At 48.0% G+C, this 24,491-nt stretch overlaps 1 protein-coding gene across 1 annotated transcript in view; it reads right to left on the reverse strand.

The window, feature by feature from the left end:
• Window positions 1-15,558, reverse strand: part of RIN3 (Ras and Rab interactor 3) — a 169,284-nt gene extending 153,726 nt beyond the window's left edge. Inside the window, exons 1-9 of the mRNA XM_011991813.1 lie at window positions 15,430-15,558; window positions 14,946-15,084; window positions 14,704-14,786; window positions 14,558-14,608; window positions 13,984-14,151; window positions 10,234-10,340; window positions 9,827-9,910; window positions 7,907-8,109; window positions 1,617-1,646 (exon numbers count right to left, since the gene is read on the reverse strand). Of these exons, the coding sequence (XP_011847203.1) occupies window positions 1,617-1,646; window positions 7,907-8,109; window positions 9,827-9,910; window positions 10,234-10,340; window positions 13,984-14,151; window positions 14,558-14,608; window positions 14,704-14,786; window positions 14,946-15,084; window positions 15,430-15,558 (994 nt within the window). The remainder of the gene's footprint in view (window positions 1-1,616; window positions 1,647-7,906; window positions 8,110-9,826; window positions 9,911-10,233; window positions 10,341-13,983; window positions 14,152-14,557; window positions 14,609-14,703; window positions 14,787-14,945; window positions 15,085-15,429) is intronic.
• Between the last annotated feature and the right edge of the window lie 8,933 nt (window positions 15,559-24,491).

Genomic DNA, 24,491 nt, shown 5'->3' on the forward strand with positions numbered 1-24,491 from the left:
TCATCGGTGCCAGCAGGGGTAGACCTAGGTGGTCTCTGAAGACCTTTTGAGTTCCCACAGCCTGGGGACCACCTATGGTGTCTGAATCTTTTTTTCTAGATGTGTATAAGAGACAGCCTATACCAGCCTCTGTGGAAACTTTCATATGGGGAAACTGAGGCCCGCCTTTCCCATTAGCGTAGCACAGAGCAGCAATTCTCAACTCTGGCTACATGGCAGAATTACCCAGAAAGCTTTTAAAACATGCCGATGGCTGAGGCTCGCTCCAAAACAAAGAGACAAGCATTTCTGGGGGTGAGGCCAAGACACTGTTTTTTTTTTTTAAAGCTTTTAGAGACAGTCAGTTGTGGGTTTAAATCAAGTTCCACACCTTGGTAGCCATATGACTCAGGCAGGCTTCTTTCCTTCTCAGAGCTGAGTTTCCTCACTTACAGAATAGAGATCACACCCCCGTTTTGCAGGGTTGTTGGAAAAATGAGAGATGGTGCTTAGTCCAAAGTAATCCTGCAATGATTGATGGTTATGCCTTTTCCCCTGGTCTCACAACAGAGGCACTTCACTGAAGGTTGTTTTTTTTTTTTTTTTTTTTTTTTTTAGACAGAATTTTGCTCTTGTTGCCCGGGCTGGAGTATAGTGGTGCGATCTTTTCTCACTGCAGCTTCCCGGGTTCAAGCGATTCTCCTGCCTCAGCCTCCCAAGTAGCTGGGATTACAGATGCCTGCCACCACTCCTGGCTATTTTTTTCTATTTTAAGCAGAGATGGGGTTTCACCATGTTGGCCAGGCTAGTCTTGAACTCCTGACCTCAGGTGATCCACCCGCCTCGGCCTCCCAAAGTGCCAGGATTACAGGCATGAGCCACTGCACCTGGCCCACTGAAGGTTTTTACCAAACTAATACTGAACAGAATTGGTACTCCTTGGGTTCACACCTAGGGAGGGTGCTTTGAACCACCTAGATGGCTGGTCCATATCACAATTCAGGTTACTACAACTTTTAAGCCAGCCCTTCACCTCCTTCACCACCAAAAGCAACCTTAAAAGAGGTTTCTTTTGTTAAAAACCACCTTGGCCTAGAAGCAGCTGACTTTCCAGTAGCAACAAACACTCACGGTGCCCAGATCTTGGTTCCTAATATCATTCTCTATCAAAGGAACGAGGGTTTCTTGGAGAAATGGCTGATTCTAGGACTGGGGCAGGAAATATATAAGACGAGCGTGGAGTGTCTTGTATTGCCAGGAAATAACGACGTGTTCCAAAAAACAAAACACACACCCACATGCACAGTGAGGGTGGTGTGTCAAAGGCATACAGGAGCCAACCGAAAGACTCCCAGGGGCCAAAGTTGGAACACTTTGAACAACAAAATAATTCAAGTAATATTGGATTATAGTCCAAAGTATAAAAGTACCCCTAATTCCACAATGATGTAAGTAAATGGCTTAATAAATAGATGGGAGAGAAGAGGCAAATCTCTTGCACAGACAAATTCCAAATAGTATATTAGATAGCAAATCAAGGAGGTGGAGTATAATTCCCCATTCCTTAAAGGCGGGCTGAGCACGCCGACTGCCTTCCAGAAAGTACAGTCTAGAGAGGCAGTGGGGGAAAGAGTCACTTTGAAGTGCAGAAACCCTGCGAACAGAACCTCAGCAGTTGATCAAGGTCAACATTACCAGTGGTAAGTCATTCCGAGAGTCTGTTGCCTTCATATGATGTGATTAGAATATTTTACCACTGTGGTCTTCCCCAAATCCCTAACCCCAGTCTAACCATCAGACAAGTCCTGGTTGAGGAACATTCTACAAAATACCTCATCACTGTTCCTCAAAACTGCCAAGATCATCAAAAACAGAGGAAGTCTGAGCAAATGTCACAGCCAAGAGAAGCCTAAGGAGATAAGATGACTAAATGTAACATGGGATGTGATCCAGGAGCAGAGAAAAGATGTTAGGTAAAAGATGGCCAGGCATAGTGGCTTACGCCTGTAATTCCAGCGGTATGGGAGGCTGAGGTGGGAGGATTGCTTGAGCCCAGGAGTTCAAGACCAGCCTGGGCAACATAGGGAGATCTCATGTCTACAAAAAGTAAAAACTAAATTAGCTGGGCATGGTAGTGTATGCCTGTAATCCCAGCTACTCAGGAAGCTGAGGAAGGAGAATCACTTGAGCCTAGGAGGTAGGCTGCAGTGAGCCGTGATTGCACCACTGCACTCTAGCTTGGGTGACAGAGCAAGACCTGTCTCAGAAACAAAACAAAACAAAACAAAACAAAACTCAGGAAATCTGAATAAAGTACGGGCTTTAGTTAATACTAATGTATCAAGATCAGTTTCTTAATTGTGGTGAATGTACCACACTAATGCTAGATGTTAACAACGGGGGAAACTGGTGTGGAGTATATGGGAACTCCTTGTACCATCTTTGCAACTTTTCTGTAAATCTAAAACTATTCTAAAATAAAAATTTTTAAAACATCAGCCTGAATGCAGAATAAAGGTGGCTGTTGGTTGCCTTGCTTCTGGATACACACAAATCAAAAAATGGGCCAATATGTTCCCAAAACCTTATCAGAGAAGCAGGCTGCAGGGAGGGGAGGTGGATAGCAGGGAAGGGGAGGGATGTGGTCAAGGTCATACAGATACTTGGAACAAAGGGCCTGGATCTCCAGCCTCCTGAGCACCAGCGCCAGATACAATGAAGCACTGTGTCTCATCGGTGCCAGCAGGGGTAGACCTAGGTGGTCTCTGAAGACCTTTTGAGTTCCCACAGCCTGGGGACCACCTATGGTGTCTGAATCTTTTTTTTTTTTTTTGAGACAGAGTTTCACTCTTGTTGCCCAGGCTGGTGTGCAGTGGCGCGATCTTGGCTCACTGCAACCTCTGCCTTCCCAGGTTCAAGTGATTCTCCTGCCTCAGCCTCCTGAGTAGCTGGGATTACAGGCGCCCAGCACCATGCCTGGCTAATTTTTTGTATTTTTAGTAGAGACGTGGTTTCATCATGTTGGCCAGGCTGGTGTCAAACTCCTGACCTCAGGTGATCCACCCGCCTTGGCCTCCCCAAAGGGCTGGGATTATAGGCATGAGCCACCGCGCCCAGCCTAGTGTCTGTATCTTTAGAAACAATGACATCGTTGCATGGAAGCCAGTTCCGTGGGAGCGCTATTGTGCAGCAAAGGGCCTTGCCAGCTGAAGATCACACCACACAGACTCTGCTTTCACCAGCTGTGTGACTTCAGGCAAATGAGTTAACTTCTCTGTGCCTCTGTTTCCTCATCTGAAAATGGGAACACTAACGCCTACCTGATAGAAATTGCTGAGGATCAAGTAAGATCATGCATATAGCAACTGGGTAAAAGTTGCCAGTCTTTGTACCAGCACATGCACTCAGGGCCTTCCTTATGCTTGAAAATATAGAGGTGCACGGGAGGAGTGGGGCGTAAAGACAGACAGCAGGGAAGGCAACAGATGGCACAGTTCCTCTACTCTGTTGTTCTCAGGGCTGACCCAGCTGCTGCGCCCTCAGGAGCGGGTGGAGAATGGGCGGCAGTGGGAAGGGAATGGTTGATTCATTTAGTGCAGTCACCTGCGGTCTCAACCTCTTCTGTACTCAGCACCTGGATTGTAGCAGCGTTCTCTGGGCCTCGGCTGCCTGGGTGCCTCTCCCTGCCGGGGCTGAAGGAGTGTCCGGGCTTCTTGCACCACTGAGGCTGGGATTAAGGCCTAAGGTCTTGCTTTAACTTGTGCTCACCTAGAAAATGAACTAAGTCCCGTGGCCTTTGCCTTTTGCCACAGGCCCTGAGCAACCTAGCCTGGCTTTGTCCGTTTGGAAGAAGTAGACCTGCACACCTGCTGTCCTCATTCATTTGTTCCAGTGAACAATCAGTGCCAGGCTCACTCTGTGCTCCCAGACCCGAATCAGTCAATGGTGTCACAGGTAGATGAATGCAACACGGTCCTGCTCTCCAGGGTTCCAGTAGGCTCCAATCCCTCCACTCTCTTTCATCCTCAAGGGCCCCAGCCAGGCTCACGTCCACCTCTGGGCCTTGGCCCTTGCTGTTCCATCACCCGCTACTCTCCAGCAGACTCTGTCAGCTCCCCCATCCCATCCTGCCGATCCATCCTTCATGGCCCAGCTTGGTGTCTGCCTCCTCCAGGAAGTCTGCCCAGATCACCCCACCTGGATGTGCTCTCTTCCTGCTCCAGGTAACTCGCTGCACTGCCCTTCACAAAGCACTTAGCTATCCCCTCCTGGTGCCTTTACAGTTCATATTTGTGCATGGAGTCCCCACCAGACCCTTGAAGAAGACAGTGGTAAGACTGTATCTTACCCATCTTTATAAACGTGGCTCATATCCAAACCCATCCAGTACTGGTTGATCTCAGAAAATTACTTTCATGTCTTTCCTGCTACTCACTTCTGGAGGGATGGGCTTGAGCCTTGCTAGGCCTTGGTTCAAACCTCAGCCCTGTACCTCACTAGCTGTGTGATCTCTGGGAAAGTTAGCCCACTCTAGTGGTAGGTACGGCTGGTGTCCCACCCATCCCGGTGGAGCCTTATCTTTTTAGTTGACTCCAGCCCTCCTTCCACTAGCCAGCTCTGCATCTCTTCACCCAAGGACCGTTTCTGGCAAGAGTCAGATCTTACAGTCAAGGAAGAGAGAAGGGGGCCGGGCGTGGTGGCTCACACCTGTAATCCCAGCACTTTGGGAGGCCGAGGCGGGAGGATCCCCTGAGGTCAGGAGTTCAAGACCAGCCTGGCCAACATGGTGAAACCCTATCTCTACTAAAAATACAAAATTAGCCAGGTATGCTGGCACATGCCTGTAGTCTCAGCTACTCAGGAGGCTGAGGCAGGAGAATCGCTTGAACCCAGGAGGTGGAGGTTGCAGTGAGCTGAGACTGTGCCACTGCACTGCAGCCTGGGCAACAGAGCAAGACTCTGTTTCACCAAAAAAAAAAAAAAAAAGAAAAAAAAAGAAAGAAAAAGAAAAAGAAAAGAAAAGGAAGAGAGAAAGTGCTGGAAGATGCATCCTCACAGCTCACGACTATCAGGAGTTGGTGAATAATATAAGCTCCATCACCCCTCGGCTGGGATAACCATGAGATGTGTGTTCCACACTGGCTCCCAGAGTTCCCCAGCAGGATTCAGCTCCAGTTGCCACTAAGGGTAACTCTCATGACAATGTACCTTTTATTGGCATCAGTCCCTTCCCCTGGCTTGGTTCCCCTACTGGTGCTTCCTGGGGTTACTACCCAAATAATCCACTTGCACTCAAATCCTTGTCTCAGGGTCTGCTTCTGGGGAAACCCAAACTAAAGCACTCCTCTTAGCCTCAGTTTCATTATCTGTAAAATGGGTATAATGGCCAAGTTGACCTCACAGGATGACTGCAAGATGGTATCTGCAAAGCACAGAGCCTGGAATTACTAAGCATTCTCCAAAAGGAACCACAACAGTTATTTTCAGTTGTGATTATTTTAAACTTTTTAATCTTTTCTTTTTCTTTTTTTTTTTTTGACAGAGTCTCACTCTATCACCTGGGCTGGAGTGCAGTGGCATGATCTGGGCCCACTGCAACTTCCACCTCCCAGGTTCAAGTGATTCTCCCACCTCAGCCTCCCGAGTAGCTGGGATTACAGGTGCGTGCCACCGTGCCTGGCTAATTTTTGTATTTTTTGTAGAGATGGGGTCTCGCCATGTTGCCCAGGCTGGTCTTGAACTCCTGGGCTCGAGGAATTTCCCTGCTGTGGCCTCCTAAAGTGCTGCTGCTAAAGTGAGGTGGCATGAGCCACCTCGCCCAGGCTAAGTTTCTGAAGAGAAGACTGAATCTTTTGACAGAGCAGTCATGACTATGTCCCACCCAGCTTGCTCTGGAGAGCCAGCACCTTCTCTTGGGACCACCCCCCACTGTCTGGTAATTCCCATCCACACACCTGCCCTGGACATGCCCTTCTTGATGACCAAGAAAAATCCAGAACATGGCCATCCCTTGGCATCAAACATTTTCCCCTTGGGCTGGTTTTGAGCTGCATCCTCCCAGCAAGGGTGGGAAGCTCATTCCTGAGCACCTGTCGGGGGAGCTGGGGATCAGAGAGGGTGCCGGCTGAACACCCACTGCCAGGAGACCCTGGTTTTATTTTCTACCAGTCCTTGCCAGGCCAGTGGTCCACCTGGTCTTGGCAGGACACTGCTGTGCTTCCCGGCCACCACAGTCCCCACTCCCTGTGACAGGGGCCTCTGTGGCAAGGGGAGGTTGGGACTTGGCAGAAGGCCCGATAAGTTCTAGTAATTCCGATTTTCGGGTCCAACTGGCGACTTGATGCATTTTAGCTAGTCTGAGGCGAACGAGTCCATTCGCCATCTGAGCCCTGTACTTATACGTCTGGACTCTTCCTGGGAGGCAGACAAGTTCCGCAACCACAGCAGGGGAGAGACCATCAAAAGTATACGGTGGCTGGGGGACATGAGTCCAGCTAAGCCAAATAAAACTTGTATGCTCAGCATTGCACAGGGCACCCAGACTGCCTGGGTCCAGATTCCCACTCTGCTATTTACTCACTGTGTCCCCTGGGGGAGGGCACTCGATGTCTTTGTACTGCAGTTACCTCATCTATAAAATGGGCAAGGTGGCACCGTCTACCTCCTAGGGCTGCTGTGAGGTTAAATGGGCAGATTCACATGAAGAACTTGCAAGACTGCCTGAAGCAAAGCAAGTACTCAGTGAATGCTTGCTGCTATAGAGGCATTAATATGCATGGAAAATGTGCGGACAGACGTACCGCATGCAATGTGACTTCGGAGGCAGATTGGTGGTTACGGGGCTGCAGGAGGGGAGGAGGGGGAGGGAGCGTGGGGCTTTGTTTTGAATGATGAGATGTTTTGGAACTAAATAGATGAGGTGGTGGTTGTACCACATTGTGTCTGTACTAAATGCCACTGAACTGTATACTTTTAAATGGCTAATTTTATGTTACATGAATTTCATGTCAATTAAAAAAAGAAAAAACTTCTGGGGAGTGAGTTTGGTTACAGTAAGTGGAAAAGATCTTTACTTTTTACATTTCTGTCCAGCTTGGGTTTTTGTTAAATGATGAACACATATGTGTATCACTTTGGTAATTAAACAAATTCAAGTTGTTTTTAAAAAGAAGCATCGTATAGGAGAAAATGTGTGTGGGAGGTGAAAGGAACATATGATGAGCTCTGACTCATATTTCATCATCTATCACCTGCTTATATGTTGTCTATCTATCTGTATGTCCATACGTCTATCCATCTATCTGTGCATCTGTCTATCCGTCCATCTGTCCATCCATCCATCCGTTCATCCATCTGTCTTCCCATGCAATATGAACAAGAGCCTTGGGGGCCGTGTGAATGCCCCTATTTCAAAGCAACAAAAGTGAGGCTTAGAAAATTTAAGCCGCATGCCCAACTCACAGAGCCTGACCTCCAAAACATCTTTTGACTCCATCACACAGCCCCTTATTTGCATATGTAAAACAGGGAGCATAAAGCCATTTTTTTACCCTAGTTCTGATTGACACTCTCCAGACCCTGGATGCCTGGCTGAGCTCTCCAAGTCAGAGCAGGCCAGCATGGTCCTCCTGACTGCATCAGTCCCGCCTCTCAGGTGCCCAAATGCCCAGAGAGCCTGCAAGCCACCCACTCCCTGCTCTCCAGCCATGAACACCTGCTCCCCAAAGCAGAAACCAGGCCTCGCACCAGCCCCCCATGTCTGTATTCTGGGAAAAAATTGTGGTCAAAAAGCTGACAAATGTAGGAAAGGGAAATAAACAGGTAGCCATCTGTGTGGTAGCTGTTTCCATGTGGGAGCCAGGGCAGGTGTGGAGCACGCCTGAGCTCCTCACAGGTGTGTGTGCCTACCAATGGGAGACAGCCCCACTCACCCCGGCCACCACCCGGTGCAGGATCCTGGCCACCTCTGCCTGGCCCAGACTCAGCTGCAGCCACACCGGGCATGTTTTGATGAGCTTCTCCAGGATGCTGATGCCCCGGCGGCGAGGAAGGCAGTTCTTCGGGGTGGCTGGCAGACAAAGCCCCACGCCATCTTCCTCTTCCTCTTCTTTGCCAACAGCTGGAACGGGACTGAAAAACAGAATCAAATGATCAGGCATCCTGCAGCCAACCCAGAGAGGGTTTACAACACCTGGGGATTCCATTCAGCCATGCTTACTTATTCAGCATTAGGAAGTCTGTGGCCCTCTGGGGAATTAAAAAAAAAAATCAACAAACCACGGTCTTCACCTTAGGGCGCTTGTATAGGAAACACACATCAGCCCACCTGACTCAGGATGTGAGGCTCCAAGGTGTTGTTTCTCCTTTTCTGGAATCAGAACCAGCCTGTGTGTGTTGGGATGGTGAAGGCAAACATCAGGGTCTTGGGGACAGTCTGGGATCTCTTAAACCAGACAGAACTGTCAACAGTAGGCAATGCCCATTTCCCAGCGAACCCCTCAGTTTGATTTTGCTGTTTCTTGGGTCTGTGAGAGCCAAGACTTCAGTCTGTGAGGAAACAGCGAGACACAGCTAGAGTACAAGTATAAACCTAACAGAAGCACAGTGCAACAGAAGTAGCTAACTGCAACCCAGGGTGGGTTGAGGAAAATGGGTGCCATTTGAGCAGAGCCTTGAAGAGGATTTTTAAAAACTTTTAAAGAGTAACACACACAGTGAAATGCACACGTCGTGAGTGTACAGCTAGCCACATTTTTACATACGTCTACACCTGTGTAACTACCACCCAGATCAAGATAGCGAGATCTGCGCTGCCACAGCCACTAGCCAGAAGTGATTATTGAGCTCTTAAAAGTGGCTTGTCTGAATTGACAAGGGCTGTAAGCTCAAGATATACACAGGATTTCAAAGACAAAAAGAATGTAAAATAGCTCATTAATATTTTTATTGTTTACATGTCAAGATAATCTTTTTTTAAGACAGATTCTTGCTCTGTTGCCCAGGCTAGAATGCAGTGGCGTGATCTCAGCTCACTGCAGCCTCTGCCTCCTGGGGTCAAGTGATTCTCCTACTTCAACCTCCCAAGTAGCTGGAATTACAGGTGTGCACCACCACGCCCAGCTAAGTTTTGTATTTTTTTTAGTAGAGATGGGGTTTCACCATGTTGGCCAGACTGGTCTTGAACTCCTGACCTCAAGTGACCCACCCACCTTGGTCTCCCAACGTGCTGGGATTACAGGTATGAACCATCGCACCCAGCAAGATATTTTAAATGTGTCAGGTTAAATAAAACATTATTAAAATTACCTTGCCTGTTTTAATATGGCTGGTAGGACACTTAGAATGACATATGTGGCTTGCATTCGATTTCCATTGGATGGTGCTGATATAGGACAGTTCTAGAAAGTTCCTTCTTACCCCTTCCCAGTCAACAGTACCTGAGGATGTGTCAACACAGCACAGTGGGGGAAGGAGGATCACAGACCCAAGACACAGCAAAATCAAACTGAGGGCTTCGCTGGGAAATGGGCTCTGCCTACTGTTTACGGTTCTGTCTGGTTTAAGAGATCCCAGACCCTCCCCGAGACCCTCACGTGTGCCTTCCCCATCCCAACACACACAGGCTGGTTTTGATTCCAGCAAAGAGGAACAACATCTCGGAGCCTCACATCCTGAGTCGGGTGGGCCGGAAGGTCTGTCTGCTTTCTACCTAAGGCACCAGGTCTCTCAAGGTACCTGCAGGGGGTGAAAACCTTAATCAGACAGACGAGGGTACTCAGAAAGCCACGAAGCTGTGGGTGGTGCCTTCCATCTTGCCCTGTGTCTCTGTGATGCTGCCCGGGGGTACCAGGGATCAAGGTTGGCATTGGTTCCAGAAGCATCCAGGGCATGTGCTGTCAGGAGCCTCTCGGAGGAGGCGGGGGATGAGGCCCTGTAAAAGGGCACAGGAAAGTGGAACTACCCCTGTGGGCGGAGCTCTGGGGGTCCTGGGGGTTCTCAGGGTGGTGGAGGGGCTGGGCAGCGCTAGATTAAACAGGCGCAGCAGTGTTGTGAATTTTGAGCAGTGGGTTTTCGAGAGAACTGACTGGGACTGCCTGTCATGAGGAGAGGTGTGTGAAGGTCAGTGTGAAGTTGTCTGTACCTGGGGAGAAAATTCCATCCCACATCCTCCGGGGAGCCCTGACTCTCATGAATGTTGTGTGTGCTCCTGGCTGCCTGTGGATTTCTCCCCTTGGTCCATAGCCTGCAGCCTACATAGAAGGAGGAGCCAGGTCACCAGGAAAACGTAAGTGTCCCGGGGAATGGCAGGAATCCTGGGGCTGGTGGGGGCGGGGTAGGACAGCTCTGTAGAAGTCCACAGGCTGTAGAATTGGGGCCGAACAGTCTCACTTGGAGCTCAAGGCCAGGGCGGCCTGGCTGATACTGATGTAACCACTTCCCAGGCCCTGAGTGTGGTCCCAGCATCTCGTCTGGGAAAAGTTAAAATGATGGAGGTCTGAATTTCCCAGAAAAGAAAAGAAACCCCTTGGGCTGCAAGCTTCTCCAATCCCACTTGGAAACACAAAGATACGTTCTGGCACCAAAAGACGCTATAATCATCCTTAAACATCCCTGCTTGGGCCCCAGCCTCCCCCAGGCCAATTAGGACTTTCAATAGCAGGGAGTCAGGGCAATTGGCTTCATTTCTTCTTTGCCACGAACGATGGCTTAGCACTTGGCCAAGTCCTTTCCCTCTCAAAGTCTGTTTCCTCATCTGTGCAATGGGGACTGGGAGAAGGAAGCTTCCTCTATTTGCTGGGTGGCCCTAGGTGTGACCTGGCCTCATCCCCCCTTTTTTTCTTTTTTTACCTGCAGAACCAAAGCTGTGCTCAAACAGAGAGGTTCTGGGAGTAAGGAGAGGGCGGGCCTCTCATTCACTCGGGCCGTGCTTAGTTTCTGTGGACCTGCCAATGTCAAATGCTGTTGCAGGCACAGGTTAGAGCAGTGAATAAAAGAGTTAAAAAACAACCCCGAAACCTTCATGGTATTTACATTCTAGGGGAGGAGATGGGCAATAAACAAGGCAAATGGGTGACTAGAGGATGTTAGATGGTAATACCGCCAAAGAAGAAGAGGAAAGGGTCCTGGGGACGGGGGACAGTTCCAAACTGGGTGGCCAGGGATGACGCCTGGAAAAGGTGATTGTGGAATAAATGCCTGGCTACAGGTATCTGGGGAAGAGATTTCTGGGTAGGAGGAAAAGCAGACTCCGAAGCCTCCAGTTCCTGCTCCCAGAGCAAATGCAAGGAGGGACAGTGAGAGACGGGTGAGAGTGGGAGGAGGTGAGGGCAGAGGGGGCAGGGGGAGGGTCCCATGAGCATCTGGAGCCACGGGGAGCATTGGCTCTAAATCCACATGTATAAGCACTCCCCAAGGCTGGGGGAAGGGGCTGGACTTCCAGCTAGCTACATGCCTAGCCCAGCGCTCAGGCTTCCTTGGCAAGAATAAATAGGCCCATGGAGATCTGGGGGGACCTGGGTGGTCTCAAGGCCCAGGAGGGCCTGCAGGAATCCACAGAGATAAACCTGCTTCCCAGCCCGGCAGTCCCACCTGCATCCGGAAGCATGAGGCTGCTGCTCTCAGGGTGACCGAGTGGAAACTCTGCCCCAGGCTCCAACATCACGAGGACTGTCCATTTCACTGTCTTGTGATCATGTCTCTTCCCACTCTAAAACTTGCAATGGATTCCACCGTCTAAAGAATCCAGTCCAGTCCTCTCATGTTTAAGGCATTCCCTTTCTGAGCCTCTGCCCCTCAACCCCAGACACCCCCTACAAAGGGCTCCTCTCCATCACCCAACAGAATGTGCACTTCTCCACTGGAGCCCACACTCATGCTGCTCTGTCCACCTGCACCTCCTTCAGGGTCTATTTCTTCCTCCCAAGATTATTTCCAACTGGTAGGCGAAAGTATTAGACCAGACACAGAAAGCAATGATCATAAAAGAAAAAATAGATAAGTTAGACTGCATCACAATTTAAAACTTCTGCCCCTCAGGCTGGGGGAAAAATATTTGCAAAACATATATCCAACAGAGAGCAAGCAAATCAATTTTCAAAATGGGCAAGAGATTTGAACAGATACTTCAAAGACGAAGACATACAAATGGACAACAAGCAGGTGAAAAAGAGCTCAAAGTCATTAGTCATTAGGGAAATGCAAATTAAAACCACAATGCGATACCACGGCACAACCACTAGAATGGCTAAAATTAAAATGACTGACAACATCACACAGTGGTGAGAATGGGAAGTAATCACAATGCTAGTGTACTCTTGGGGAGAACGTACATTGGTACAAGCACTTTAGACAAAGATATGGCACTTTTTAATAAACCTAAACATATACCTACCCTGTAGCCCAGCGATTCCACTCCTGGGTATACACCAGAGGGACATGAAAGTATATGTTCAGAAAGACTTGCACACGAACGTCAAAGCAGCTCTCCTCCTAATATCTCAATACCACCTGGTTCCAGTGTCCATCAGCGGCAGAATGGATAAAGAAACTGGCACGTCCACACAACGAGCGAGTAGTCAGCAATGAAAAGGAATTATCCATACGCACAACCACATGAATGAATCTCAGAAGCATTATGCTGAGTCAAAGAAGCCAAATGCAAAAAAGTACATATGGCATGAATCCATTTATATGAAGTTCAAACAGTATACTTAGATGTGTGCATTCACTTTTACCACATGCAAATTTTACACCAAAAGAATAAAAGATAATCCTAACTAAATACTAAACTCTAGTTAACTCTAGTTAGTCATGCTAACATTCAGGGGGTGGTCTGCAACTTTCTATGAAATACATTAAAAAGTAAGGTACATTCATGGATGGGTAAAGATATGTAACGAAACAGAGAAAAACATTGAGGGTTACTGGTGGGTGTATGGGTGTTTACTGCAAAGTTCTTTCAAGGCTTCTGTATCTTCTAAATTTTTAATAGTGAACTACTGGGAAAACAGTTCTTCCCATCCGTTAAGTCCGCTTCAGATGAAGCCTGCCAGCTGTATTAGAAGCCTTGGGTTTGAATGCAGGCTGTGTGACCTCTGGCCAGTTATTAATACTTTACCTCTCTGGGCTTCAGTTTAATCACCTGTGAAAACATAATAAGTTGGGCGCTGTGGCTCACACCTGTAATCCAAACATTTTGGGATTAAGGCTAAAGCAGGAAGGTTGTCTGAGCCCAGGAGTTTGAGAGCAGCCTGGGAAATACAGTGAGACCACATCTCTACAAAAAATTTTTTTGAAAACTCAGCCAGGCATGATGGCACGTGCCCCATGTAGTCCCAGATACTCAGGAGGCTAAGGTAGGAGGACTGCTTGAGCCTGGAGGTGGAGGCTGCATCGAGCTGAGATCGCCTCACTGCATTCCAGCCTGGGGAACAGAACGAGACCCTGTCTCAAAATGAATGAATGAATAAATAAATAAATAAAATTAAACAAAAATAAAAAGAAGTAAAAACAATGTAATTGTCTTTATTTAAGAGAGTTACTGGGAAAATTTCATGAGTTGTCAACTAGGTAGCACAGTGCCTGACACACTATTCAGTAAATGTTACAGTTTTTCCAACCCTCCAACCCCCAAGTTATAAACGCTTCTTCCTCTTCTGCTACAGTTCTCTCACTTTAAAGCCTTGATTTTGGGACTAAGCACATTTGATTGACGTGACTGTGGCCCACATCTGTGTGTTGCTTGTCTTGTGCCGAACATCTGTCCCCAGGGTAACCCACAATTTCAAGTGCCTGGGAACCACACGGCTTGGCACAGACAGAGAAACAAACCACTAGAAGGATCCCTTTCCCACCCTGTGCAAAGTCAACAAGGCCTAGGATCATCCCAGGCACCTCCAGGCCCCTCGGAGCACTGAGGGCTGAAGGTGCCAGCCTGGGGGCTCAGACTCAAACACCAGTGAGGACAAAGGCCCCTAAGCCTCAGCTTTCCAGGAATTGCCCAACCCTTGTGATGCTCTCCTTCCCCTCTGGGTGGTCCAGTGTGGCTGGAACAAAGGGCCCTCCCAGAGACCTGCTCAGGGCCCCCAGGAGGGTAGGCAGAAGCAAGGATCCCAGGGTGGAGAGGAATCTGTAAAAGGTCAAAGGCTGCAGCCCCTTGGCTTCGAGCAATGTCTAGAAGTTAGAGAAGAAACGGCTGGAGTTAGGGAAGTATGGACCTTGAACTGGGTCCCAGAAGTAACAGGACTCTTAAGGGACAAAGTAACATGGCATCTTCTCTGTCCAGGCCTAAGAAGGGTGGCAGAGCCAGGCAGTTGCCACAGGTCACTGGAGTTCCTGGGTGTCCATTTCCGACTGGAAAATGTCCGTGCCAAGGACGGCGCTTGGGGCAGGATGGCAAAGATGGAAGTGCCCAGAGTGGGTGACACACAGGCTTTGTTTTACAGCTATGATGACTCTTATCATCTGGCCTGGCCACAGCAGCTCCAACTGCCAGGAACCGTCGCTAAGCCCACCCAGTATCGGATCAGCCACCTGCTGGCAGAGCCGGCTACTTCGACACCCACGCTCTCCCTCTTACCAGCTGAACTCCAGCTCCGCTAAGGACCCTGCAAAGGCAGAACCAGGGACCCTGGGGAATGAAAGGCGTTGTTAGAGCCTTGGAAGCTTTGCAGCAGCTCCACCAGAGAGAGAAATTGCTCCACAACGGGTTGTTCTCCCACTCACGGAGAACAGAGCAGTGAGCTCAGAGCAGCAGGCCCACAGGCTTCTGATCCTACGGCTGCCGCCGGACACCCACCCAGACCGCCCTGCCAGACGCAGTGCCAGCAGACACTCAGGAAAACCCAGCCCCTGGGCTGCAGGACTCAGCCTCTCAGCTTCTAGGGGGCTTTTCTCACCAGCTCCCTAAAGGAGGGCGGGAATTGCCTTGAGTGTGCCCAGCTCCTGGGCATGGTGCCTGTGTCTACATCCAGGCCTATTCAGCCGGGGGAGCAGCAGGGGGAAGCTCCGCTCCAGGGTGGAGAGCTGGCCCAAGGCGCTGACCGAGGGTGGGGACAGAGCGGTGAGCATGGCAGCTTGGGGTGTGGGGCCCTGGCTGGATGCTGCCTATTAGGGGTAGGGGAAAGGCGCAGAAGTTTCACAGGGTGCCGGCTTCGGGCTGCCTATGTCAGCCCCAGGAAGCAGCTCAGAGAGTTCCAATGCAGCCTCACGGTGGGAACCGAGGCCTTCCTGTGTAGACTTGGCCAGGACATGCCAGGGGGTGGGAGGGGGACGGAAAGGGAGGACCGGAAAAGGCCGTTACTACCCCACCTACCATCCTGACCCAAGGCCGGGTGGCCTCCCAGCTTCAACAAGACAAAGCGGGTCTACAGGAATGGAGAGGCCTGGTCCCTGGGCTTAGAGGGCTCTCAGGTCAATAGAAGCCAGTGTGGCTCTGGTGATAAATGTTACAGGATGGCCAGGTCCCTCTGGACAAAGCACCACGAGAACACAGAGGGAGTGCAGGGGCCGGCGTGGGAGGGAGCCCTGGTGACGCCAGCCAGGGCAGCAACTTGCCTGTTTCATGTATTCATAGTCCATGCCATACCATGCCCACTGCGGGCCCCCAAATCCTGTTAAGTCAGTCACCCTCACACCTGCCTGATTCAACCTCAGAGGTTGAATTGTGTCCCACGAGAAGATGTGTCCAAATCCTAACCCCAGTACTTGTACATGTGACCTTATTTGGGAAAAGGATCTTTGCAGATATAATTTAGGCGACTGAGATGAGATCCTCCTAAATGTAGAGTGAGACTCCAATGAGAGGTGTCCCTGTAAGAAGGAAAGACAGAGAGACACAGATGAGATCTGTGTGAAGGCAGAGGCAGAGACTGGAGTTATGATGCCTCAAGCCAAGGAGTGCCAGAGGTAGACAGCCACTACCAGGAGCTGGGGGACAGGCCTGGATAGATCCTCCCTTAGAGCCTCCAGATGGAGCCTTTCCAGCTGAAACCTTGGTTTTGGATTTCTGGCCTTGAGAACCACAAGAAAATACATTTCTGCTGCTTTAAGCTGCAAAGTTAGTGGTAACTTGCTACTGCAGCCCTAGGAACCGAATATACCTACCCTACCGCTAGTGGTCTCATGTAAAGACGAAGACACAGAGGCACAGAGAGGTTAAATAATTCACCAAAGGTCACACGCCAACAAGTGGCAGAACTGGGATTCAAACCCTGGCAATCTGGCTCCAGAGTCTATGCTTCTAACCACTTTACTCTTCCGGCTCTTGAAAGTTTAAAAAAAAATCTCATGTGTACATATCCTGGCATAGAAAGGGTGTTCAATAATGTTCATTATTCCACTTGGGAATACAAACACACACAGTGACATAGAAATACACATAGAAATAATTTCCAGAAGGCTATGTAAGATGTCATTAGACTTATTTCAGAGAAGCTAAGGGGGTTTGTTTCAAATTTTTATAATAATTACGCATTGTTAATATGATTTAAAATCATCTTAAATAGGCCAGGCGCAGTGACTCACGCCTGTAATCCCAGCACTTTGGGAGGCCGAGGCGGGTGCATCACCTGAGGTCAGGAGTTTGAGACCAGCCTGGCCAACATGGTGAAACCCTGTCTCTACTAAAAATAAAAAAAATATAGCTGGGTATGGCTGCACATGCCTGTAATCCCAGCTACTTAGAAGGCTGAGGCAGTAGAAATACTTGAACCAGAGAGGCAGAGGTTGCAGTGAGCTAAGATCGTGCCACTGAACTTCAGCCTGGGTGACACAGCGAGACTCTCTCTCAAAAAATAAAAAAATCATCTTAAATAGGCCAGGCACAGTGACTCACGCCTGTAATCCCAGCACTTTGGGAGGCTGAGGTGGGAGGACTGCTAGAGTTGAGGAGTTTGAGACCAGCGTGGGCAATGTAGTGAGACACTATCTCTACAAAAAAGTAAAATAACCAATTAATTAAAATAATTAATTAAAATAATTATTTAAATAATTTTAAATAAAAATTTTAAAAATTAAAATAATCAGGCACAGTGGTGTGCACCTATGGTCCTAGCTACCCAGAAGGCTGAGGCAGGAGGATCGCTTGAGCCTAGGAGGTCGAGGCTGCAGTGAGCTGTGTTCACGCCACTGCACTCCAGCCTGGGTGACAGAGCAAGACCCTGTCTCAATAGTAATAATAGTAAAATAAATAAAAATCACTTAAATAGTTTTCTTATCTGTACAATGGAGCTGGTAATACCTGGCCCATTATAACACTTCTAATAGGTCACATTTTTCTGGATGTAGCAACCACACATGTGGTCATGCCCTGTCTCTCCCAGGGACACCTGTTGCTTTGGGGACACTGGCCAACCTAGTCCACCAGGGACATCTCATTCCCCCAAACAGGCCCTACTCACCCCAACTGTTCTCCCTCGCTACAGCAGGAGAAATGGTCTGAAGCTGGGGGCGGGGGGCAAAGCTCCCCAGAGAATGAAAACAGGTGCGCCCACTATCATGACAATCTATCAAAATTTAAAAGAGAAGAAATGCTGGAGCCCAGATTCCAGCAGCCCCACTCCCCGGACACCCGCCTTTACATGTTTACAGATGGCCACTGCTGCTACAGCATTTACTACAAGGAGAAAATGGGGAAAGTCAAGGGCCGCCACAGGAGAATAGATAAACAAAGCTGTGACTCAGTCCACTCTGGACAATCACACAGCTGTTAAAAGGCAGGAACTGCAATAAATCAGTGGAGTGGCTATAGTAAACATTAATCTATTGTATATTTCAAAACAGCAAGTAGAGAATAATTCGAATGTTCCCAACATAAAGATAAATATTTAAGGTGATGGATATCCCAATTCCCTGATTTGATTCTGATACATTATATGAATGTGTCAGAAGATCATATGTACCCCCAAAATATGTACACCTATTATTTATCAATAAAAGAAAAGGGCCAGGGGCCAGGCGCAGTGGCTCAGGCCTGTAATCCCAGCACTTTGGGAAGCCGAGGTAGGTGGATCATTTGAGGTCAGGAGTTCCAGCCCGGCCTGGCCAACATGGTGAAACCCCGTCTCTACTAAAAATATAAAAATTAGCCAGTTGTGGTGGCGGGTGCCTGTAATCCCAGCTACTAGGGAGGCTGAGGCAGGAGAATCGCTTAAACCCAGCAAGCAGAGGTTACAGTGAGCCGAGATTGCGCCACTGCACTCCAGCCTGGGGGACAAAGCAAGACTACATCTCAAAAAAACAAACAAACAAACAAAAAAAAAAACAAAAAAGAAAAGAAAAGGGCCAGAATCAATGCTACATAGATGGTTAAATCGCAAAATTCTGTTTATTGCATGAATGTTAATTTCTTGATTTTGATCCTTGTCCTTGAGAAATACCCACTGAAGTATGTGGGATAAAGAGATAAAATGTGTGCAACTTACTCTCAAACCGTTTAGAAAAAAATTAGAAGCCAAGTGTGCTGGTGCATGCCTGTAGTCCCAGCTATTTGGGAGGCTGAGGTGGGAGGATCACCTGAGCCCGGGGAGATTGAGGCTGCAGTGAGCAGTGATCACACCACTGCACTCCAGCCTCAGTGACAGAGTGAGACCCCATCTCGAAAAACAAAAAGAAAAAGAAAAAAACAAAAAAAATGAGAGAGAAAGAAAGAAAGAGTGCAAACAAGCAAATGTGACAAAATGTTAATAATTGGTGAATCTGGCAAAAGGAGTGTACAAACAAGAATTCACGGTACTATTCCTGTAACTGTTCTGCAAGTCTGAAATCATGTCAAAATGGAAAGTTAAAAGAAAACATTTTAAAAGTAATCAAACAAACAAAAAAATCAACCCTAATGCGTGAAATAAGCAAATTACGGAAGGAATGAAAACATGTATGTAAAGTATAAAAAAAAAGCACCACAGTTCTATATCCTGTTTGTGGATACGTGCACACACCAAACTAAGGAAGATGGCTGCCCTTGCGCTGAGGAGAAAAATAGCATCAGGGAGGGGTGCGAAGGAGGTTTCAACCAGTTCTGCAATGATTTATTTATTAAACCAAACAAAAAGATCTGGAGCAAACATGGCAAAGTGATAGGAATTAACAAAGCTGAATGCATAGGGCATTGCAATGTTTTTCTTTAGACTTCTCTACACTTTAGATATTTAATTTAAAAAAAAAAACAAAAACTCACATGTATATACACACACCTACCCCCAGGTCCCACAGCATGCCACAAGTCGAGGAAATGTGGAGTGCAGCAGAGCCCAGGCACCCAGGTCTGTTCCTTCTGCCAGCGCCATGTCCCCATGACCACTCCAACTGTTTTTTCTTGGCATTTTAAAGTCAGTTCAGAAGCTCGAGCGTCCCATCAAGGAAGGTCATCAAGATGAGTCTAGCCTTGGGAATAGATTCAACTGGCCAGCCAAAGAATCAGTGCAAGGGGACTTTTTGGGACCCCACTCTGACAGCTATCACAAGCCACCAGAGCAGAAGCCAGAGAAGGTCATTGGGGCCAAAGAACAGCTGATGCCAGAGGACATCTTACTCTGAATTTCCTGGTTCCAGGTCTTCACCTGTAGACCTGTAGGCGGGAAGAGTGCAGTGTGGGCTGCAGGCATTTGGGGCTGGGAGAACTCCTCACTCCTCATTCCATGCTGTGATGAACAGATACAGGCTTCAGGCTGGGTAGGGCCTGTGATCCTGGTGAGCTCCTCCACCTCTTTGAGCCCAGAGTCCTCTTGTGGGAAGCAGGGAGACTCTGCCACCCAACTCAAGGATTGCATGAGGATTGAATGGGACAGTGTAACTAAAGAATCCAGCCCACAGCTGACTTTTAGCAAGTGGTAACCACCAAATGAGATGGGGCGGGGGAGCTTCACTTACAGTTCATGGAGAAAGCTAGGGCTGAATTAGACATGGAACAGAGCGGAGAAGGAATTCCCACTGGGCAGGGAGGTGGATCTCAGACTGTTAGGAAGGAGGTGAGCACGCAGAGATACCTGTTGGAGTATCTGCTTTGGATCAGAAGTGTGCAAAAAAAACACCTGTCTAGGACAATGAATAAGTAAATGAAGAGCAAAAGCCTTCCAGCTGGGCCAACATAGTGAAACCCCGTCTCTACTAAAAATTAAAAAATTAGCCGGGCGTGGTGGCGGGCACCTGTAATCCCAGCTACTTGAGAGACTGAGGGAGGAAAATCTCTTGAACCCAGGAGGAGTAGGTTGCAGTGAGCCAAGATTATTAAAAAAAAAAAAAAAAAAAAAAGCAAAACCCTTGATGTGTAGCAATTGCCCGTTTCCAGGGTGTAGGGAGTAAACGCTCCCACCATTGCTGAGGTCAAGCTCTCTAAAGGTTTACACCTGGCTAGCAAAATTTCTGGATAGTTAACAATAGGCTTTTGAGAGCCTAACCCTAACACTTCAGTTCCCTCTCTACCATCCCTAGCAAGCAGCAGTTGTATCTGTTTGAAGACCTTGAATCACATGAGCTAGCTACCTCAGCAGGCAACCCATTCTGAGAATTCTCAATTTCTATTGAGATGAAATCTGTTCCCCTGAAGTGTTTCCTCTTGTTGCTTTTTCTACATTTTATAGGGCCATGAGGACAACTCTCCCACCCCCATAAAGCCTCTAAACTATGTGAAGATGGCTTGTACATCTACGACCCTAGAGTCTCTGTTTTCCAGCTGGAACAGCCCCAGGCTTCCACGCAGCAACCCAGAGGGAAGGTTTGTCAACTGTGGTTGACCCTGAGCTGGGTGTCTCCAAGAATTTCCAGATAGGGTGGTTCATTTTTTAACAGCATTTGAAGAATCCAATTCAGTGGTTTTTTAACATAGTCACAGAGTTGTGCAACCACCACCACAATCAATTTTAGTACCTGCTCATCACCCTACAAAGAAACCCCTTACTCACAAGCAGTCACTCCTCCCTGGCCCTGCCCCCTTCCCTCTAGCCTGAGGCAACCACTAATCTTTCTGTCTTTATAGATTTGCCTATTCTGGATATTTCCTACAGAGTCATACATATGTGGTCTTTTGTGTCTGGCTTTCACTTGGCATCGTGTTTTCGAGGTTCATCCATGTAGTAGCAGCTAGTGGAATTTATCAGTACTTCTATATCAATGTTTCATTTCTTTTTATTGCCAAGCAATATCCCATTGTATGAAGATGCCACATTTGACTGATCTATTCATCAGCTAACATTTGAGTAGTTTCCAATTTGGGGACATTACAAATAATGCTGCTAATATTCATGTGCAAGTTTTTGTATGGAACATATGTTTTCAGTTCTCTTGGGTATATATCTAGGTATGGAATTGCTGGATTACATGGTAATTCTGTGTTTAGTATTTTGAGGAGCTACCAGACTGTGTTCCAAAGTGGCTACGCCATTTTACACTCCCACCAGCAGCATATGAGGGTTCTAATTTCTCCAGCACCTTTCCAACACTTGTTATTGTCTTTTTGATTACAGCCATCCTATTGGTTGTGAAGTAGTATCTCATTGTGGTTTTGATTTGCAACTCTATGGTGGCTATTGATGTTGAGCATCTGTTCATTTTTGGCCTTTTTTTTTTTTTTGAGACAGGGTCTCGCTCTGTCAGCTAGGCTGGAGTGCAATGGTGTGATCATGGCTCACTGCAGCCTCAACCTCCCAGGCTCAAGTGATCCTCCCACCTTAGCCTCCCAAGCAGCTGGGACCACATGCATGTGCCACCACACCTGACTAATTTTTTACTTTTTGTACAGACAGGGTCTATGTTGCCCAGGCTGTTCTCAAACTCCTAGACTCAAGCAATCCTCCTGCCTCAGCTTTCCAAAGTTTTGGGATTACAGGCATAAGCCACCATGCCTGGCCCATTACTGGCCATTTGTATATCTTCTCTGGAGAAATGTTTATTCTGATCCTTTACCTATTTTTGAATTGGGTCTTCTATTACTGAGTTGTAAATTTTTAATATATTCTGGATATAAGTCCCTTATCAGATATATGATTTGCAAATATTTTCTCCTATTCTATGGACTGCATTTCTACTTTCTTGAGGGTGTCCTTTGAAACATAAAAGTTTTAATCTAAGAAGTCCAATTTGTCTAGTTTTTCTTTTGTTGCTTGTGGTTTTGGTGTCATACTAGGTAAGAAACCATTACCTAGTCTTAGATCATGAAAATTGGCCCATCATTTCAGCTCTTACATTTAGGTCTTTGTCCCATTTTGAGTTAGTTTTTATATATGGCATGAGGTAGGGGTCTGACTTTATTCTTTTGCATGTGGATATCCCACATTGTTCCAGGACCATTTGTTGAAAGATGATTCTTTCTCCACTGAATTGTTTTGGCAGCCTTGTCAAAAATCAGTTGAACATAAAATATGGAGTGGTACTGAGCCTCCTCATCATACTGCTTTTATCCTTCTGAGTATAATGAGTATCGTTCTTTCTTCACACTTCTGAAATGTGGAGTCCCCAAATAGAAACAATACCTAGGTGTGCCCTGAGCAGCACAGAAAGGAGTGTGACCATCACCTCTCTCAAACTAGATACTCCACTTGTGTTAACATGACCTAACTCGGTTTTTCTGTAGCTCCACAATGCTTCTGGGAAATTAATTTGGATTTGGAGAGTGGAATCACATTGTGGAGATGAATGGAGATAACAAGGGTTTATGAGATGGGTAGTAGCACGGCAAATGCTGTCACCATTAGAAGAATGGGTATGATATAAAGGAAATGACACTGTCTGGTTCTGTTGTTTACTATGTGACTTTGGGCAACTCGCTTTCCTTCTCCAGGTTCAGCAGTCTCTTAATACAAATAGTAGGCTGGATCAGATCTGGGATGGCAAGTAGGTTGAACTTCCCATGTGAACCCCAGTTGACTGACAGCAGCTGCCTAGACTGTTATGCTGAAGGCTCAACTGAAAGAATGCAGGGATCTACTAGTGATGTCTGCCACGGGCTCTGCCTAGAAGAGAAGCAGCAGCTGTGCTATGTATTTCCTGAGCATGGATCAGACCAAGGACTAAGGTTCCTTCCAGCATTATGAATTCCACAATTCTGTGACTCAACCGACCCTTGGCTAGCTGCCACCTGAAGGCTTCTCTTCCAAGCCAGGCTGGCCCTGCCCCAGTGAACAGCCTGGGAGAAGGCAGGCGGCCAGGCTGGCTTCTCCATGGCTTTGTGTCTGCCAGATCCTTCTTCATAGACGTGTGTGAAGCTGAGTCACAGCTGCTTCCTCGTTCCACCTCTGGCCCAGGCTTTGGTGCATACAGAAACAAAAACACAGTTCCAGGCTGACCATGGAGGTCCCGTGGGGATGGAAGAGAAGTAGCAGTTTCAGAACTAGGATCTCTCACACATGCACAAAACACAAACACTCAACAAATGCCTCCAGCCTATTTCCAGGGGCTAAATAACTGTACAGGGCCCTGACGGGTTCCCATAGGTGCTTGTGGCTCCAAGAACAGTGCCTGGAAAATCTTTTGAAAAAGTTCCCTGGGTTTCTTCTCCCTTGGGAAACCAAAAGACCTTTTATTAGGAGGTGGGGAATAGAGTGCAGCCTAAGGCCCCCGACCCTTGGTGGGTCAGCCCCAGGAACAGGGGACAGGCTCTGGGGGCCCCTGCCCACAGCCTCTAGCAGGGGAAGTCAGTTTAGGCAGGTCTTCCGGACCTCGGAAGCGCTGAGAGCAGGCCAGACTGCCTCAGCTCACACGTCACAGCCCACATCAAGGGGTCTGGCCGGTCAAAGGCCTTCAAACTTTCCACATCTGCGTGTGCTGCAGGCCTTCTGTCACTTAGTGTGTGTCCAGCACTCTCCAGCTACCAGTCTTGCCTTCTTGACTCCAGCCAGGTGCCCTGCTGTCCCTACTGGGCTCCACCTGCCCACAATGACTCCAACGTGTGGAGGCCTGGTAGAGCCAGCAGAGGCAGCCAGCTTCAGCCCCAGGCCCCTGCTCAGCCACTGTGGTTGACAGCTCATGGCTTTGCTCTGTTGAGATTCTAGTCCCAGCTGCTCTGTCTTCTCCTTGGGCTCTGCTCTTGCGAACCCTGTATACTCCCAGCCTCCTAGGAACCTGGACTGAGTTCCTCCACCCTCCCTCCCTCTAGAATCTTCTCTGGTTCAAAGGTCCTAGCCACTTTGCCTATCTGGGTCATCCAGGCCTCAGCTGACTCAGCCTGCCTGTCCTGCTGACCCTGTCCTGGGCAGATCTGTCCATTCCCACCAGACCCGAGCTCACAGGTGACAGTACCAATCCTGTCCCCAGTGCTGCATGCAATTTGGCCTTCAGTCATCAACCAGAGCTATGCAGCCTTGTGGTTTAGGCATGGGCTTGAGAACCAGGCAGCCTGGGTTAGAGTCCCAGCTCAGTGGCTTCACAAGTGACTCAGCCTCTCTTTGCCTCAATTTGCGTGTATTTAAAATGGGAAAGACAAGCATGACTACCTGATGAGCTTGCTATAAAGAGTTCAGGATAGTGCCCGGAGTCCAGCAAGCTTTCAGTGATGTTAGTATCCACCATTCATTCAGCCAGTA

The sequence above is a fragment of the Mandrillus leucophaeus genome, unplaced genomic scaffold (assembly GCF_000951045.1).
Source record: "Mandrillus leucophaeus isolate KB7577 unplaced genomic scaffold, Mleu.le_1.0 Scaffold4, whole genome shotgun sequence".
Lineage (NCBI taxonomy): Eukaryota > Metazoa > Chordata > Mammalia > Primates > Cercopithecidae > Mandrillus > Mandrillus leucophaeus.